Source organism: Tupaia chinensis, unplaced genomic scaffold (genome assembly GCF_000334495.1).
Source record: "Tupaia chinensis unplaced genomic scaffold, TupChi_1.0 Scaffold143996_1, whole genome shotgun sequence".
NCBI classification, from domain to species: Eukaryota; Metazoa; Chordata; class Mammalia; order Scandentia; family Tupaiidae; genus Tupaia; species Tupaia belangeri.
Window position 1 is genome coordinate 3236593 of NW_006203847.1, and position 19370 is coordinate 3255962.

General features: G+C 36.5%; 1 protein-coding gene across 1 annotated transcript in view; it reads left to right on the forward strand.

Annotated features, from left to right (window-relative positions):
• TENM1 (teneurin transmembrane protein 1) overlaps positions 1 to 19370 on the forward strand; it is a 659425-nt gene that overhangs the window by 285349 nt on the left and 354706 nt on the right. Inside the window, 1 exon segment of the mRNA XM_027767184.1 lies at positions 9581 to 9819. Within this exon segment, the coding sequence (XP_027622985.1) occupies positions 9581 to 9819 (239 nt within the window).

Below are 19370 nucleotides of genomic sequence, written 5' to 3' on the forward strand. Positions count from 1 at the left end.
ACTCCCATGTAGCCGACCACGGTTCATGTCCCGGACCCAGTGGCTTAAACCCACGCCGGGTGCGTGTACGTGCATGCCCAAGATCCCGAGAGGAGAATGGAGGAGAAGGGATTGCGGAGTGGCCATCCCCCCTGGGGGGGTGATTTCTCGTTTTCTGTCTCTGTGTCTCTCTCTTTCTTGCAAGTGCAGACGCCCTATAGCAAAAACCTCTCCAAAAAAAGAAATATTAATGTGATTCTATTTATATGAGTTATGTAAAGTAGTCAAAATCATAGAAACAGAGAGTAGAATTGTGGCTATTAGGGTTGGGAGAGAGGTTGTTTAATTAGTGTAGTGTTTTGCAAGATGAAAAAAGGTTTTCTGGGGTTCTATTGCCCAGCAATATGAATATATTTAACACTACTGAACTATATACTTGAAAATGCTTAAGATGGTAAATTTTATGTTATGTAAGTTTTTCCATCACTATAAAATTCATTTAATAATTAAAAAACAATAAATACCCAAGTTCCACTATTATGTAAATATGATTTGGCCCTATTAACTTGATTCAAGACCTCTTCTTTGTAGTTCTCTTCTTTTTATTATTATTTTTTAAATATACCTTAGCTTCTATCCAAAGCAAGTTGAATCTCCTACTCTGGATATAAAAATGAGTCAAATACTTATAGCTAAGGGAACACAGGTTTAGATAACTGTCTCATAATAATGTTTACAAGATGTAAAAGAAAAAAATCATTGGTTATTTATGCATCTGTTGCTAGAAAGCTGTAGATTTCTGTCTATTTCCTATAGAATTTTATTTGCCATATTAAATCACATTATTTAGTGCTAACAGATACCTTCAGAATTATGTAGTATGAGAGGTTTAAAAAGAGAAAGTACATTTTCCTCTTTTTTATAGATGATTTTAAAATCCGTACAGGAGCATTTATTATATTCCCATTTACTACTTCTGGGGCTCATCAGTCTTAAAGAGATTTTTTTTTCCAATTTCTTCATATGCCCCTTTCCTTTTGGCAATACCTTGCTTTTCCTTTTTAAATTTCAACTTGAATATTAAAACAGATGCAAAGGAGAGTACTACTTACACATAAACTCTTGAACTGCATTTTTATCATTTGCTCTATGGAAAAAACCCAATTGTATGAAATTGATAGCAACATTTTAGTATATCCTCAGGTCTCCAGGGAAAAGCAATGTGCTTAGACAGATGATCTGATTTTATGAGCACATAGCAGAAGTCTAGCACTGTGCATTTGTCTTTATGCTCTTACTTTTTTCAGGGACTATGAAAACACACTTAGGCACTAGTTTCACTTTCCCACAATGGACTGCAAAGCCTACGACAATACGGAGCATTTACATTGCTGTTTTTCATGAGTCACATTGAAGTATAGATCACTTTCAGCATAGAATCTTAATATGAGCTTGTTAATGAGAAAACAAGAACCTTAGTATATGAATTCATTTTATTATCTACCCTCGCTGAGGACTGTGATTTGGATTCCACTCAAAAATGAATTAGTTTAAATGTTTCTCTGCTGCGACTGTTGAATTTATTCATTATGCTGTAATATTTTACTTATGAAGCTGCATTTGTAAATCCTTTGGTGTACATCAGGATGAAATTACAGTGCTCAAAGTTATTGATTATTGCTTGTAATTGCTATCATAATAGCCAACTATTCTCTGTCTCTCCTTGTCTTTCTTCTATCTCTTAATGATATACCAAACCAAATCAATATCCAACATATTGGGCCACTTACATTGTCTCAAAAATTCAATTGTTCTCCTTCATAAATATGCAAAAGATTGAAGATTTTTATCTCCAAACCCTATGTAAAAGAGCCCAATAGTGCTGCATTTCCCCTTTATTCCATATCATATCAGAGTGTTGTTTTATATGACCAGTTTTACATACACGACATCTTGTCATCTCCAAAGTAACGATGGGGCAGGTGTGGGGAGGTAGGAAGGCTACTCCTGTATGCTTCCTGGAAATTATTGCTCACTATTGAATTATTGACAGATGGCCAAAGGGAAAAACATAGGCTGACATTGGTAAACAGACATTAAAGAAATCCACTTCTTTATGGCACAGAAGTAATTCAGAGTATTAAGAAGCACAATCACATGGAAAGAGCAGAATGCTGTGTCACTTATTCAATAAAATATATTTATTTCAATTACTACCTATATACAGTTTGTTCATTCTAAGAACAAATTAGGCACCTTTAGAAACAGTAATAACTCTTTTAGGTTCTCATCAACTAAAGAGTAGCATCTTTGTAATGCTTACCCATTTATCCAAAATGGTAAGACAGTCTTTAAAACTTACTATACAAATATGTGCTATGAAGAAAAGACATGTACTATGTAGTATTGTTTAAGCAGATAGTACTTGAAGAGTCCAGTCTATTAACCCAGGTGAATAGAACCAGATTAGTACTAATCTGGTATCAGCAGCATGTTGAGACAATGAAAACATACTCTTCCAGAAGTCCAATCTCAACCACACCATTAACTAGTTAGTTATGTTATTTTTAGATAAGATGCTTTCATCTTCAGAACCTCACTTTCTCTAACTACAAAATGAAGGAGTTGGGTTAATAGATGATTTCTGAAGGTCTCTTCCAACTCTGTTATTCTGTTGCCATCGTTTTCACATTCTTGCCATGAATCTCAAAAGGAACAGAGTACTCGTGTGGTTAATTCATCATCTACTTGCCAAATTCAGCATAAAACATGCTTTGTCTGTGCCTTAACAGGCCTGATTCATTCCCTAACATGCCCATTAATTTCATAGCCTTACCATAATGTATTGTAGTCTATTGACTAAGAGCAAAGGCTCTGGAGCCCAATTACCCGAATTTCAAACTCAGCTCCATCATCTCTTCATCATAACAGAGATGTTAAGTAACTTGGCTTTGGTTTTCTCACTGGTAAAAACTGTTGTGAAGATTAAATGATGTAACACTTCCAAGTATTTAGAACAATGCCTGGCACAAGTAAGCACTCAAAAGTTACCTCTTGTTTTTTATTATGACAGTTACTGTTAACACCACTCTAATCCTAATAAACCTCTCTGAGTCTCAGTTTAGTTATCTGTAAGATTAGGACAATAGCATCAACTTCACAGACATATTAATATCAAAATAATGCATATAAATTGCCTAACATGATGTGTGACCTTTCTGGGTGATCAATAAATTATGTTCACTTAAATAATCTAACTACTTTCAATAGCAAGTTCAGCTGGTATAAACATATCTGTGAATACATGTCTGACTTTAGGTGTGAAACTGAGTAGAATGAATATACTATAAGGTACCACCTAGTTGATGGTGGTACAATAGCTTACTATGATCATTAAATAGGTATTTTTAAATATATTTTTTAATTTCAAGGAAAGCAGTTTGGGGACCAGCAATTGACGTAATGGCTATGTTACTGGACTCTCATGTAGTCGACTGCGGTTCGAGTCCTGGACCCAGTGGCTTAAACTCACACCGGGCACGTATACGTGCATGCCCAAAATTCTGAGAGGAGAATGGAGGAGAAGGGATTGTGGTGTGGACATCCCCCCTGGGGGGTGATTTCTCACTTTCTGTCTCTCCCTCTCTCTCTGTCTTTCTGGTGAAGGCATGCACACTACAGCAAAAATCTCTCAAAAAAGAATACGGACTCAACTATTCCCATGATTGGTGGTGTCCAGAGAATTTTTCCACTTCTCCCATCTGTTTCAATTTAGCTACCAAACTGATACAAACTCAAGGCAAGAATGTTCAGAAACTACTCATACCATTCATAGGTAACACAAATTAGTATTTTTTCCTTGAACATGTATACTTTTTAAAAAAATTATATTCTTATTGTTCATACTCTTTTGATGCCTGCCCTTTATTTACTTAGTAATATCTAAACACTTTTTTTAAATGAATAGATATTTTATAACACAATTTGTAATAATTATATGGTAATCTTTTTTTTTTTTTTTGAGAGATTTTTACTATTGGGCACATGTGCTCACCAGAGACACAGAGAGAGAAGGAAAATAAGAAATCACCCCACTGAGGGATGGCCACACTGCAATCCCTTCTCCTCCATTCTCTTCTCAGGATTTTGGGCACATAAGCACATGCACCTGGCATAAATTTCAATCCACCAGGTCTGGGACTGGAACCATGGTCAGCCATGTGGGAGTCTAACATGGTAACCATTATGCCATCTGCTGGCCCCTGAGTGTATGGTATTCTACTGAGTCATCATAAAAATCATGACACATTTTTACACAGAAAAACATGTCACGGGGGACCAGCAGTTAGCGTAATGGCTATGTCACTGGACTCCCACGTAGTCGACTGCATTTCGAGTCCCGGACCTGGTGGCTTAAACTCACGCTGGGCGCGTGTGTATGCATGCCCAAGATCCCTAGAGGAGAATGGAGGAGAAGGGATTGCAGCATGGCCATCCCCCCTGGGGGGTGATTTCTCACTTTCTGTCTCTCTGTCTCTCTCTGTCTCTGGTGAGCGCAAGTCATTCCCTAACATGCCCATTAATTTCATAGCCTTACCATAATGTATTGTAGTCTATTGACTAAGAGCAAAGGCTCTGGAGCCCAATTACCCGAATTTCAAACTCAGCTCCATCATCTCTTCATCATAACAGAGATGTTAAGTAACTTGGCTTTGGTTTTCTCACTGGTAAAAACTGTTGTGAAGATTAAATGATGTAACACTTCCAAGTATTTAGAACAATGCCTGGCACAAGTAAGCACTCAAAAGTTACCTCTTGTTTTTTATTATGACAGTTACTGTTAACACCACTCTAATCCTAATAAACCTCTCTGAGTCTCAGTTTAGTTATCTGTAAGATTAGGACAATAGCATCAACTTCACAGACATATTAATATCAAAATAATGCATATAAATTGCCTAACATGATCAGTGACCTTTCTGGGTGATCAATAAATTATGTTCACTTAAATAATCTAACTACTTTCAATAGCAAGTTCAGCTGGTATAAACATATCTGTGAATACATGTCTGACTTTAGGTGTGAAACTGAGTAGAATGAATATACTATAAGGTACCACCTAGTTGATGGTGGTACAATAGCTTACTATGATCATTAAATAGGTATTTTTAAATATATTTTTTAATTTCAAGGAAAGCAGTTTGGGGACCAGCAATTGACGTAATGGCTATGTTACTGGACTCTCATGTAGTCGACTGCGGTTCGAGTCCTGGACCCAGGGGCTTAAACTCAAGCTGGGTGTATGTGCGTGCGTGCCCAAGATCCCGAGAGGAGAATGGAGGAGAAGGGATTACGGTGCGGCCATCCCCTCTAGGGGGTGATTTCTCACTTTCTATCTCTCTGTCTCTCTGTCTCTCTGACAAGTGCATGCACACTACAGCAAAAATCTCTCAAAAAAGAATACGGACTCAACTATTCCCATGATTGGTGGTGTCCAGAGAATTTTTCCACTTCTCCCATCTGTTTCAATTTAGCTACCAAACTGATACAAACTCAAGGCAAGAATGTTCAGAAACTACTCATACCATTCATAGGTAACACAAATTAGTATTTTTTCCTTGAACATGTATACTTTTTAAAAAAATTATATTCTTATTGTTCATACTCTTTTGATGCCTGCCCTTTATTTACTTAGTAATATCTAAACACTTTTTTTAAATGAATAGATATTTTATAACACAATTTGTAATAATTATATGGTAATCTATTTTTTTTTTTTTTGAGAGATTTTTACTATTGGGCACATGTGCTCACCAGAGACACAGAGAGAGAAGGAAAATAAGAAATCACCCCACTGAGGGATGGCCACACTGCAATCCCTTCTCCTCCATTCTCTTCTCAGGATTTTGGGCACATAAGCACATGCACCTGGCATAAATTTCAATCCACCAGGTCTGGGACTGGAACCATGGTCAGCCATGTGGGAGTCTAACATGGTAACCATTATGCCATCTGCTGGCCCCTGAGTGTATGGTATTCTACTGAGTCATCATAAAAATCATGACACATTTTTACACAGAAAAACATGTCACGGGGGACCAGCAGTTAGCGTAATGGCTATGTCACTGGACTCCCACGTAGTCGACTGCATTTCGAGTCCCGGACCTGGTGGCTTAAACTCACGCTGGGCGCGTGTGTATGCATGCCCAAGATCCCTAGAGGAGAATGGAGGAGAAGGGATTGCAGCATGGCCATCCCCCCTGGGGGGTGATTTCTCACTTTCTGTCTCTCTGTCTCTCTCTGTCTCTGGTGAGCGCAAGTGCCCTATAGCAAAAACCTCTCAAAAAAAAAAAACACGTCATGACTTTTTTTTACAACATAATACTATGTGTTCATAATAGAATTTACTTAGTGAAATACCTGTTACGGCATATTGGTGTTTATGTTTTGCTATTTTAAAACTGCTATAAATGTCTTCTTACATATATTGTCATACACATCATTTCCTGAAGATAAATTCCTATAAGCATAATTATTTCAACAAAGAATATGTACAAAGTCTTTTATACATAATGTCAAATTACCCTCCAGAAAGAACTGTGATTCTGCAGTCCAATCAGCAACCAAGTCCTTTAAAAATCTTCAGCCTCATGATACTAAAGCAAAATTCTCTCTTGTAGAAAACGTACATTATCTTAGATGTAGAGGTTTTTTGTTTTGTTTTGTTTTGTTTTGTTTTAAATACACATGCTTTTGTTCTTTAAATATAGAAGCTAGAAATCAGTCTTACAGTAATCTTAATGATTTATGCATTTGAACATATGTCACACATTCAAGGTGATATAGGCTTTTTATTTAGTAGAGTGGTCTGGTGTTGCACATTGAAACGTAGCCCTAGAAAGTATTTTGTTTAGAATTGTATTTTATTGCCCCTGGTAGCATAGTAGAGTGGTTAAGATTAAGGACTTTGGAGCCCAGATGACCTGGGTTCTAATTCTGGCTCTACCATTCACCCTCTAGCTAAATATGGACCAGTTGTTTAAATCTCTTTAGGCCTCCATTTTTTTTCTTTCTGTCTGTCTGTCTTTCCTTTTTTTTTCTTTTCTTTTCTTTCTTTTTTTTTTCTTTTGAGCAGTTTTTGCCTTAGGGTCATGTGCTTGCCAGAGAGAGAGAGAGAGAGACAGTGAGACAGTGAGAGTAAAGGTGAGAAATCACCCCCAGAGGGGATGGCTATATCACAGTCCCTTCTCCTCCATTCTTTTCCTGGGATCTTGGGCATGCACTCACATGCACCTGGTGTGATTTCCAAGCTACCAAGTCTGGGACTTGAACCACAGTCTGCCATGTAGAAATCCAGCAACATAACATAACTATACCATCTGCTGGCCCCAAGAACCCCGTTTTCCTAAAACCTCAGTGAAGATAATGATGAAGTCTCCTTCATATGAGTGAAGACTAAATGAGATAATGAGTGTTCAGCACAGTACATGCCAGTTACTCAATAAGTGCAAAGTATACGCACAAAACTATACTTTCATTTATTTATTTTCAGCAACTCATTGCATATGAATACATTACGGCTGCTAAATAAAGGCCCATATGGGACCAGCAGTTAGTGTAATGGCTATGTTGCTGGACTCCCATGTAGTCGACCATGGTTCGTGTCCCGGACCCAGTGGCTTGAACTCACACCAGGCGCATGTGCGTGCATGCCCAAGATCACGAGAGGAGAATGGAGGAGAAGGGATTGAGGGATTGAGGTGTAGCCATCCCCCTGGGATTTCTGTCTCTCTCTGTCTTTCTGGTGAGTGCACGTGCCCTATAGCAAAAACCTCTCAAAAAAAAAAAAGAAAGAAAGAAAGAAAGGCCCATATTACAATAATCATGAACAGTCAATATATCATCCTGTAGTAATTCAATCATGACAGTGACATGACTCCATTTGCATGTATTCTGCATGATTCCATTGCAGAATAGTGGTTGTCTCTGGAGATGGAAATCGAGATTTATTTATAAAAGGCGGGAGGGGACATTCTGGAGAGATGAGAAGGTTCTACATCTTCATAGGGATTTGAGTTGTATAGGTGATAGTATTTGTCAAATTTCAGCAAATGCACACTTAAAATTGTGCATTTCATCATGTGTAAATTACACATTTAGAAAAATCTGCAAGGCCAGCCAGTGTTATGGTGGTTTAAGGTGATTGAATTCCATGTGGCTGATTGCACCATTCACATCCTGGACCCAGTGGCTTATAAAACATGCTGAGCATGTGTGTATGTGTGTACCCGCCCAGAATCCTGAGGGGAGAGTGGAAGAGAAGGGATTGTAGTGTGGCCACCACTCCAGAAAGTGCTTTCTTACTTCTACTTTCTCTCTGTCTCTCTCCCTCTCTCTCCCTCTCCCTCTCTCTCTCTCCCCTTCCCTCCCTCCCTCCCTCACTTTCCCAGTGAGTGCATATGCCTTATAACAAAAATTTTAAGTGTCTATATAATATAGAACTCTAGATAATATACAAGTTGAAATATGTGAAAGAAAGTATAGTGATGTATGCAATACACTTCAAATTGTTTAAAAAACTAAGATGGATTGATGGATGGGGAAAGGAATGGAGAGATGGATAGATATATGCTAAAGCAAGTATATGAAAATGTTAATTGCTGGGACCAGCAGATGGCATAATGGTTATGACGCTGGACTCCCACGTAGTCGACTATGGTTCAAGTCCTGGAACCAGCACCTTCAAAGTCATGCCTTGTGTGTGTGCATGTATGCCCAAGATCCCAAGAGGAGAATGGAGGAGAAGGGATTGTGGAATGGCCATCCACCCAGGGAGTGATTTCTCCCTTTCTGTCTCTCTGTCTCTCCAGTGAATGCATGTACTCTATAACAAAAATCTCTCTCTAAAAAAAAAAAAGTTAGCTAAGTCTAGTTAGTATATAGTTGTTTATTATAAAATTCAACTTGGCTGTATAATTTTTTATTGATAATTTTTATAATAAAATAATAGATAAAAGTATAACCAAAAACTAGCCTATGAAATTTGATAGTGAGAAAAATCTCAAACACTGGTGGCTAGGCCATTGTAATTGTCATAATGCCTGATGATAGATCTCTTTCTGTTTCTGAGTATACTCTTGAGGATCATATTTATTGAAAGGGAGGTGTATGAGGACTCTTAGGCAGCTTATGGAAAACGCATATTGTGAAAAAGCTACATATGGATTTGAGGACATTTTCTGCACCAGGAGAAACACATGTTTTAATTCCAGTTTTCCATGAACTCATAGACTAAGTACCTTAAACGTGTAATGTTAGCACTTACTTGCCAGCAAGTCAGGGAACATAAAATCCTTTGTTTCCTTTTAAAGGTCTAAATGAGAAAAAAAAAAAAAAAAAAAAGAAAAGGAAAAGAGGCCACCAAGGCAATTTTGAGTTACCTGTTAGGTACATGAAAATCTTGTTGAGGCTCCTCCCAATTTCCCTGAACTTTGATATGGTATGGTTGTTTGAAATTAGTGGAGTTTGTATTTCAGTTAACAACTGACTTTGGTGTTTTTGTTTTTGTTTTTATATCCCTTTTTATTTTTCCTTTTCGCAGGCATTTCCTGTTTAAACATGGATCTGGCTCCTCAGCTATCTTCAGTGCAGCCAGTCAGAACTACCCTCTGACATCTAATACCGTGTACTCACCTCCGCCCAGGCCACTTCCTCGAAGCACCTTTTCCCGCCCTGCCTTTACCTTTAACAAACCTTACAGGTGCTGCAATTGGAAGTGCACGGCTTTGAGCGCCACAGCAATCACAGTGACTTTGGCCTTGTTACTTGCCTATGTGATTGGTAAGTCCTTCTTTTCATGCCTCACTTTCCTTCTTAATCAACGTCTTGTTTTCGCTTGTGGTGAGAGCGGGGGTGGGGTGGGGTGGGGAGTGTCTCTCTTGTCTGAGATGTACAAATTTGGACCAAGGTTTAGTATTATAAATAACAAATAGATTTCTAATTAGGTTTTTTTTTTCACTTCCTAACCTTAAATACTGCTGAGGGGAGTAAGGAATGCTCTTTGAGAAGAAATATTTATACTGCTAACACAGTCTTATTGATTGCAATTACTGTAGTTAACCATTTTCCCTTCAATTAAAAGGTTGTTATGGTTTTCTCATTAAAAGTCATAAGTACCAATCTGCAATATCTTCTTAAATTATAGTTAAACAATAATACTGCTACCAAATTTTCAGGTAGCAATTTCATTAAGTACTAGTTATTTGGAAGCTATTGGAAAATGCTGTGCATAATTTCTTCACAAGAATTCAGATTTTTTACACTCGGATCAAAAACACATATTCTTATTTTTACTAAGTAAATGGCTGCAAAATTGTATACTGACTATGTTTGGGAAGATAAAGCAAAAGACAATTGTAAGGGTCTCTCCACCTTTAAGAAAAATATTGCTGTTGTTCTTAAGTCACCCTGATTAAAGTCACCCTCACCTGATAGCAAATTGTATTGTTTTTTTTTTTTTGGATGGCATTTTATTTTGACTGAATAGTAATTTATCTGCTTGAGTTATTCTGCAGTCTAAAATGTAAATTAACCTACGAAACATGTATCTTTGTGGAAGGACTTTTCTGAGAATGAATAGAATATCATGGTAGAAAAGAAATTTAGCCAGCTATGTCACTAGTAACTCCTTTTTAAGTTTTACCCAGTTTCCTGATTTAAGCAGCATTACCCACTAAAACACAATGAATTTGATTCTGAGATAGGTGAAAAGAGGTTTAGCCTTTCTCATCCTTTATCAATAATAAAGTACATTTGGTTGATTCACATTTATCCAAAACGTGGACAGTAAGCATGTTTACATATCTAGTTGGTATAGGAGTCATAGGCTGGGGGTGGTAAGTAAATAAACTGATAGACCTCATGGGAATGTCACGGGTGATATAAATATTGTATGATCATAGCCTATGCTGATGTCCATGAGTTTCCCATAGATTTTCATCACACAATCTAAATATATTTGAACAATGCTTCTATTAAACATGGATGATATTACTTTATAAAATCAAAACTGTATCTTTTATCTCAGATATGTTAGTATAACTCAACTTGTATGTTTATTGGGTCTATAATAATCTATAATGAGAATTTCTACTGAAGGGATAGAGGTAAGGGATGAAAGAGTACTGCAACTCAAACACAATTTTAATATAAAGTAATTCAAAACAAAGAATAATTTGAGAAGTCTGACTACATTACATTTCTGTTGAAAATGTTATTGTTTAATTATGAGACAAACTCTTATTGTCTGGTTTCCTGTTAACCTTTAATGTATATAGAGATGATGTTTTAGATGCGAGACTGAACCCCTGGTATAAACAAGTCTGAGTAATAGCAAGCTCTGATTAACAGATTTATACTGTGTTGAAAGCTATGTTTCTATTTATATTATGATGATAGTACTCCCGTATCAAAAATTTTGTAGATATTCTGAAACTCGTTTAATTAGCTTGTATTTGTATCCACTTCAAAAGTGGCAGTAGAATATTTCAGTCATTTTAAGGACTGACTTTTTAATAGGGTAAACAACGGCATATTAATTTAACATGATAGGCAATATAGTGCAATGATTATGAGCATGAGTTTTTTTTTTTTTTTTAGAGAGATTTTTGCTATAGGATACGTGTGCTTGCCAGAAAGACAGAGAGACAGAAAGAGAGAAGTCAGCTCCTGGGGGGATGGCCATGCCTCAATCCCTTCTCCTCCATTCTCCTCTTGAGATTTGGGGCATGCAAGTACACGAGCCTGACATGAGTTTTAAGCCACCAGGTCTGGGACTTGACTATGGTCTACTACATGGGAGTCTAGTGACATTGTAGGATCTTGGTCCTGAGCATGAATTTTAAGACCTCTGTCACCTCTTTGGCATGTTACCATAGGCAACTTACTTAACCTTTTCAGGCCTCTATTTTCTCATCTATAAAATAGGCTAAAAACTGTACCTATAACATAAGGCTATTATGAGAATAAATACATTAATGTAACTGAGACACTTAGAATAATGCTTAAATATTGCAGGTTGCCTATAAATGCTAAATATTATTATCACTATTATTGTTATAATTTTTATTCACAGTTAAAGTTCACTACATCTAGCCATTTTATTTATGGCCATATCTCAGCACCAAAAAGAGTACCTGGCACATAGCAATAAAAGTTCATTGAAAAAAAAAAGATGAATTATGTGGGCCAGCAGATGTTGTGGTGGTTAAGGTGCTGGATCCCACATGACTATTTGAGTCTCAGACCTGACATCTTGAAAATCATGCTGGGCATGTATGTGTGCATGTCCAAAATCCCAGGAAAAGAATAGAGAAGAAGGGATTATGGTGTGGTCATCCCCCCCAGGGGGGTTGATTTCTCACTTTCCCTATTTCTTTGTCTCTCCCAAGTGAGTACACATGCCCTATGGGAAAAAAAATCTAAACAAACAAACAAACAAAAAAAACCACAAAGAATTGTACTAAACACTTTACTTGTATTAGCTCATTTAATTCCCATAACAAACCTTAAGAGTAGGTAACAGTATTATATGTATTTTATAAATGAGGAGATTGTGGCAAAGCAAAGTTAAGAGGTTACGTTGAAATTAAGAGGTCACAGTGCTAAGAAGTGAGGATCCTGAGCTTCAAGTCATAGCAGACACTCCTGTGAGCATGCTTTTGAGAACTGGGCCTTTCTGTCCTAACACTTCTGTGAACTACAGCTTGTTTAAGTCTCCATCTACTAGATAAATCTACACACCATTTTTAATTAAATTATAAATTCAATTATTGGGCTGTCACAAGAGTCATACCACATTTATGCATAGAAAAACAGAAAAAATACATCATGACTTTTCCAACAACCCAATAGATTTGCCAGGCTATCTATTGCAGGGATGAGTGCTACACATATTGGTTGATTGGTGAGTGATATTGGTTGAAACAATTTACCGTGAGATTTTTTATATACAGAAGTATTAGACCAAATACTGGCATAGTAGGTTGGTTGGTTAAAAATGAGGACATGTTTATAGTGAACACTGTAACTGTGTTGCTAGTTCTATCATGAACTGGACATTATGCGACTTTGGGTAAATCAGTAAAAATCTTCCTCAATTTACCCCATCTGGTCAATATTGCTAACCATCTCATGAGGGTAGAGTAAGAATTCATAGATAGGCATTCAGGTGAAAGATGCCACATAAGAACTGTAATATACAAGGTGATTTTTAAATGGCTTTCTGTGGTTGAAATAAAAAAGTATTTTATTTCAGAATATGAAACCATTTCACTCTCGACTCTTGCTGAGTCTGTAAGAGTCGTAGGTTTTTTTTCAATCCCCCTTTGCAGCTGCTGTATAACGCAAGTAAAATCTTTCACTGAAACTATTTACTGCTTCTGTTTCCCGTGCAAATTCCTTTCTGCTATTTCATTTTCCTCTATTATCCATTATACATAACCTTTAGATACTAATGGCTGTATGCTGTGCTGCCCTCAATCCACTAGGGGAAATCACATCGATATCAATGGGACATCAATAGACGTTCTGTGCATTATGGCTCTGTAAGTGGTCATTGGAAAGCAGTGGAAATCCAGCCCATGAAAAGTCAGAGCAGGGCTGTTCAGCCAACCAGCCCCATCCCTACACCTATCCACTCTACATTTCGAGTCAGCAAAATAATAATAATAATTCCTTTGAATAAGTTTCAAAGTCATAAAATTTGGTGAAGAGAGACATGGAAGGATACTGATTATATGAAGATATCATGGAATGGCTATTGTCATCACCTCCCCATAAATCTATAGTATTTTCCATCTGAGTCAAAAAATATGTCCTTATGCTTCATCCTCTCTGATATTTTTGCCTCAGTGATGTATCAGTGCCAGTCAGAAGCACCTTTGCTTGAATTTACAAATAAGCCATATGAAGTAGTAGTCAGGAAGACAGATGACCATATGCAAGGCATCAAGAGAAGGCGAGGCTAAGGTACTTCATCAGTGGTCGTGAAGGGCACAGACACGGCTTCTCTGGCAATCTTTGATGTTTTGATCAAATTTCTACATAGTCAGCAGCCTGTACAACGAGGCAATAGAAACTCACAGGCAATAGAAATGCACAGGAATACATTGTGCCTGGGGTCAAATTGGCTGTTGCATTCAATGAGTTGGAGAGTAGGGGTGTCTGGCTCTCAGAACCAATATCATCAGTTAATGATATAGATGATCTTTTTTCCTTTGCCATGAAATTAGTAGCAATTCATATTACCTTCAGAGGATGCAGGTAGCGTTCAGGTTGTATTTATATCTAAATAGACTTTAAGTTCGTAAATCTTGCCATGATGTACTCTGTGGTCCACATGTAGAAAGTTGACCAGGATGAATACCAACAATACAGAATTAAGAGAGATAGAATATTGAGCTCAGTTCTCTTTTTCAAATTTGAAGAATAAAATTATCCAAGAGGACAAAGGGCCTACTTCATGTTGCTCTATGTATCAAAATAGGGTTGACTTTAGTGCTTTATTCTGCCTCCTTCATAGTAGTCTTCATTAATGTCTCTGTGCTTACATTTCCTCATCCATAAAATGGGAATGTTGATAATACCTACCTCAAAGGTTTTCTTCATCATTAAATGAGTTGAAGTATATAAAACACCCAGAACACTGCTTAGCATATCTAAATAAAGATTAACAATTATTACTAGTGGAACAGGATTATTTCAAAAATTACTAATTTGAACTGAGGTGAGCACAATGAGCATATCATTTATCCTGACATAAGCTGCTTTTGTTTCCTTTCTTTCAAAAGTCATCTGAAACAATTTTTCAGAGCCCAAATGTCTGTCTAATAAGAATCCTGTAATGTGTTTGTTGTTTCCTTCTGATGACCTAAAATAGCTGTCACTTTGTCTTTATTCACTAATATCCCTCTTCTGTGGTGTTTTGACCCTTCAAATGGTTTTCAGTTTCTATCTGGAGACTATATCTAGGTTGAACCACATTTTCATTAAAATGCATTATAGCTCGTAACATTGAAGAAATGACTCAGCATAAAATGGTAAAAAGCATTTTTACATTATCTTGGAGACTATTAGCAATCCTTTTGGTGTCATGCTTAATACTTATTACTTTTTCCAGTTCACTCCTATGGACCCAGTCATGATAATAAAAGCATTTTTTATGTTAGTGTTGACTTTGTCACAAATCTACCAACTTTCTAGAAATTCCTCTTAAGCAGGGATCTGGAAAATTGTAGTACAACTTAAGTCTAATTATAAATCTGCCATCCATGCATTTACCAGAAGTCTTCTTTAAAAAAGATTTATGTATTCATCTTACATCATCTTTGGTTGTAATGTGTTACATAAGTTTTATCTCCACCATGTTAAGTGGCACTTTTACCTGTCATAAATAAAAATATAAATCCAATCCAAATTATATATGCTAAAAATGACAAGCTGAAAAAAAATGACAGGCTGAATCCTTGCCATACAACCAATTTTCAGAATCATAGTTAGCTCCTGTTGCTCAGAATGCAGGCATTGTGATAAAAGGCAAATACTAGACTAATATTTTTTTTTCTTGGAACTGTAGCATGTTGTGGATTTATGACATAGAGTAAGAGAGAAAATTTCATGGACAAATGAGTTGTATATATTAAACACATGTCTTGTGCCAAGAGATTATTTTATTGTCTCAAAGAGAGGCATTCACCATATTAAGTACTTCTCATACAGCACTTTCTTAGCCTGGGTAGAGAAATTAAAAATGAGACTGAAAAAAATGAGATTATGAATTAGATAAAGATCTACTAGAAGGCATAATGAGAGAAGACTAGACAACAGGTTAGTAATTTTGCAATTTTGCATGCTTAAGAAATTTATGTATATATATATATATATAAATATTTTTAGATCCACATTGCATAAGTTACTAAGCTATACATACTCTGTGAATAAGAATAAGATAAATTAGAGCAATGTCTTTTAAACAGATGGCAGGCTAACCCATTTTAAACTTCAGAAATGTGACTGAATTTCATATAGAACAGAATGGGGGGGTAGTGTTACTAAAAGAATATGTGAATCATTACAGTCAACACTAAAAGGTAGCATCTTATAGGGTGAGGACTTACCTATTTGTGGTTCAACAATATAACCTTTATAGAGAGGTGAAAAGGTACAATATGTTTTAGTAAATACAAATATATTGGAATATCTAAGGAAATAACAAATGGGGGTTACAGGAGGGTGGCAGGAAATGAAGATTGTAAACAGTTGGAGATCTTGAAAGATGCTTTAAGCCATGATAAGGAGCTTGAAATTCATTCTAAAAACAAACAGGGAGTGTCTTATGGTTTCTCATTAGGGCAAGAAAATTATTTGCTCACATTAACATTTAGAAAAATCACCCTTATGGCAGTATTGAGGTTGAGTTTTGCAGACAGGATAATGGGAGTTATAAAATTGAAATCATGAAGTTAAACTAGGAGACTATCATAGGAATACAGGTGAATGACAGTGACAGTATAAACTTCTGGAAATGAAGAAAGAGGAGATGGAATTGAGAAGTATTTAGAAAACAAAATACACTTGACTTAGTGACTAGCTGTGGCACAAATTTCACTTGAGAACCAGGTAGATGAAGATGCTGTTAGTGAAGGTAGAAATTGGAAGGAAGAGGTTTAAGAATGAAAATGGACATACAGTTAGAAATCCCTAGTATGTCATTAAATATCTGGTACTGAAACTTTGGAAATATCTACCTTTGAGAACTCCAAAATTGTGGGACTAGAACAAGGGGGAAAAATAAAGAGCACAAAGGCTGGAACTCCGAGAAGTACTGATATTCAAGAAAACTGCAGAAAAAGAATCCACTAAGCAGACTAAGAAGGAACAACTAGAAAGGTTAGAAGAAAACTATTGAATGGCACAGATAGAATAATGGTTTCCAAAGTATGTCTTAGGGACTCTAAAGGACTCCAGGATCTGTCAGAGGATTCATGAAGTAAAACTGTTTTCATAATACCACAAAAAATGTTATTTATGTTTTTCACTATAATTTTCTCTGGAGTGTACAGTGTAGTTTTTCAGAGGCCACATGATGTGATTTCACAAGCGATTGCATGCAAAAGCAAGTATGAAAATTCATCTGTCTTTTCTTTTAATGAATTATTTCTTTACTTTTATTTATTATTATTATTATTATTTTAATTGGCAATAGGGCACATACATTCACCAGAAACAGAGAGATAGATTGAGAAAGCAAGCTGCCAGGTCTAGGACTGAAACCACTGTCTGCCATATGAGAGTCCTGTGCCCTAACCACCATGCCAGCTGCTGGTCCCAAGAACCTATGTTCTTTTATTAAGTATGACATTAAAGAGATTTGCAAAAATATAAAATAGTGGTACTCTTCTAACTGATATTTTTGTTTTTGAAAATTACTATTTTAAAGTTTACTTACCTATTTCTTTCAAGAGAGACAGAGAGATAACACTTCCAAAGGGTCTTAATGCCTTCACCCACCTACCCATCCACAGCCCTCAGTCAGCCCCCGATAATGGGCACACATATGCCCAGTGTACTCAGGGAGACTCCACACTTGAACCAACAACCTTTCCATGTATAATTGCCTCACAGAGCTTTGCATTTTACCACTGTGTCACCATATGGTCCTGCAAAATACAATTATTTATCATAAAATATGTCATTTGTGTTAAAATATAATGACTTATTCTTATTCAGTAAATTAACAAATGCTTATAAAAGTTATCAGCCTTAATATCAAATACATTAAGTATCAATAAGTATAATCCACATCAGCTATAGCTCTTTGGTGTGTTCAGTAATTTTTGACACTGTTGATTTAGTACTAAAACTAAAATATTTGTTAAAAGCTGAGGTAGAGAAACAATACACAGAATATTTCAAGAATAATTAAGAGAAGTAAGGACTATTTTTACAATCCTCCACCAAGTGAGAGGCTTCCAAGGCAAGTGTAGTAAGACAAGAAAAAGGAAAAGTACATTACATTTGTTGGTGATGAAGTGATCAGGCAAAGGATAAATCTTGGGAAGAAAAATACAAGGAGGAAGTTGGTGACATGGTAACCAAGAGATAGGCCTACATGTCTAGAATTCTCATTGATATGGTAGAGAAATTATGGCTGGGAAAAAGCTGAAAAGACAGGAAAAGATGGTCAGAAGTTAGTATATCAGAATTTTAGATGCAAATATATGAGTCTCCTCTATATTTTGAACATAGATAAGGAACAGGTACAAGGAGTTCTTTCCAGCTGAATCATTTACTTAAGGAAGTCTACATTCTTGGCTAGGTATGATCCCACAAGGTAGTTTTCCCTGTGTAAAGTTCATTAACAAATTATACTAAAGTACAGATAGCATTTAAATAAAAGCACTACATTATATTGGATATTCCACATAGGCAAACCCACATGGAATTCCAAATCACCGTGTGTCTTCTCAAGAACTCCTCCATTGGGGCTCCTATTGCTCTCTGTGGAGCAATAATGGCCAGATTAAGTGATTTGAAGATGACCAACTATAGTTTTCAGCCAATCAAAACCTCATCAAAGCATTGTCAATATAGTTAATACAGACCTTATGTAACATTACAGTAAACTTTCAGAGTAATTGCTTGTAACGAGTTTCTAGCAAAGGGCCTTACAAATGTCTGATTATCAGGTTGAATGTGGCAAGAGGAAATAATTGAAAGGAAAGACAGGCACCCCCTGCTACTATGATTATCTTTGGAACTTGCAGTACTCCATCCACCCAGTGCACCCTGCTGCTTGGGCTTAACCCACCCAGTCGGAGACTTGGGCCTGGTCTCAACAGGCCTCTTAGCATGAGTGTGCCCTTATCTCCTGGGGTTATCTTTGGAACTTGCAGTACTACAGCCTGAGTGCTGAAAATAACATAGTGCATGACTTGATCGTCTTCAGTAAGCTATATCTCCTTAGCTTATTCCCACCTCACCAAGAGCTGAAAGTTTGATAGAGGAGCTAACCACCTGAAGTTACCTGTATATGCTTTATCTGTTCTGATTTGGAAAACACAGCCCTTTAATAGGAACTAAGCTGGGAACAAGAGTGAAATTTCCTATTCCAAAACTACAGAATCTACTCCAGTAAATAGTAAAAAGTGTATACTGCATAAGATGACCAAAACCAGCACAAAGAGAAAAACAGACTATCAATTTCAGGAAATGAGAAAATCATTCCAGGGCATGAAAGAGCAATTCAGTAGAGATAGACAGCCTAAAAAAGAAACAGAACTTCTGGAAATAAACAATACAATAAAAGTAATTAAATTCTCCCTAGAAAACAT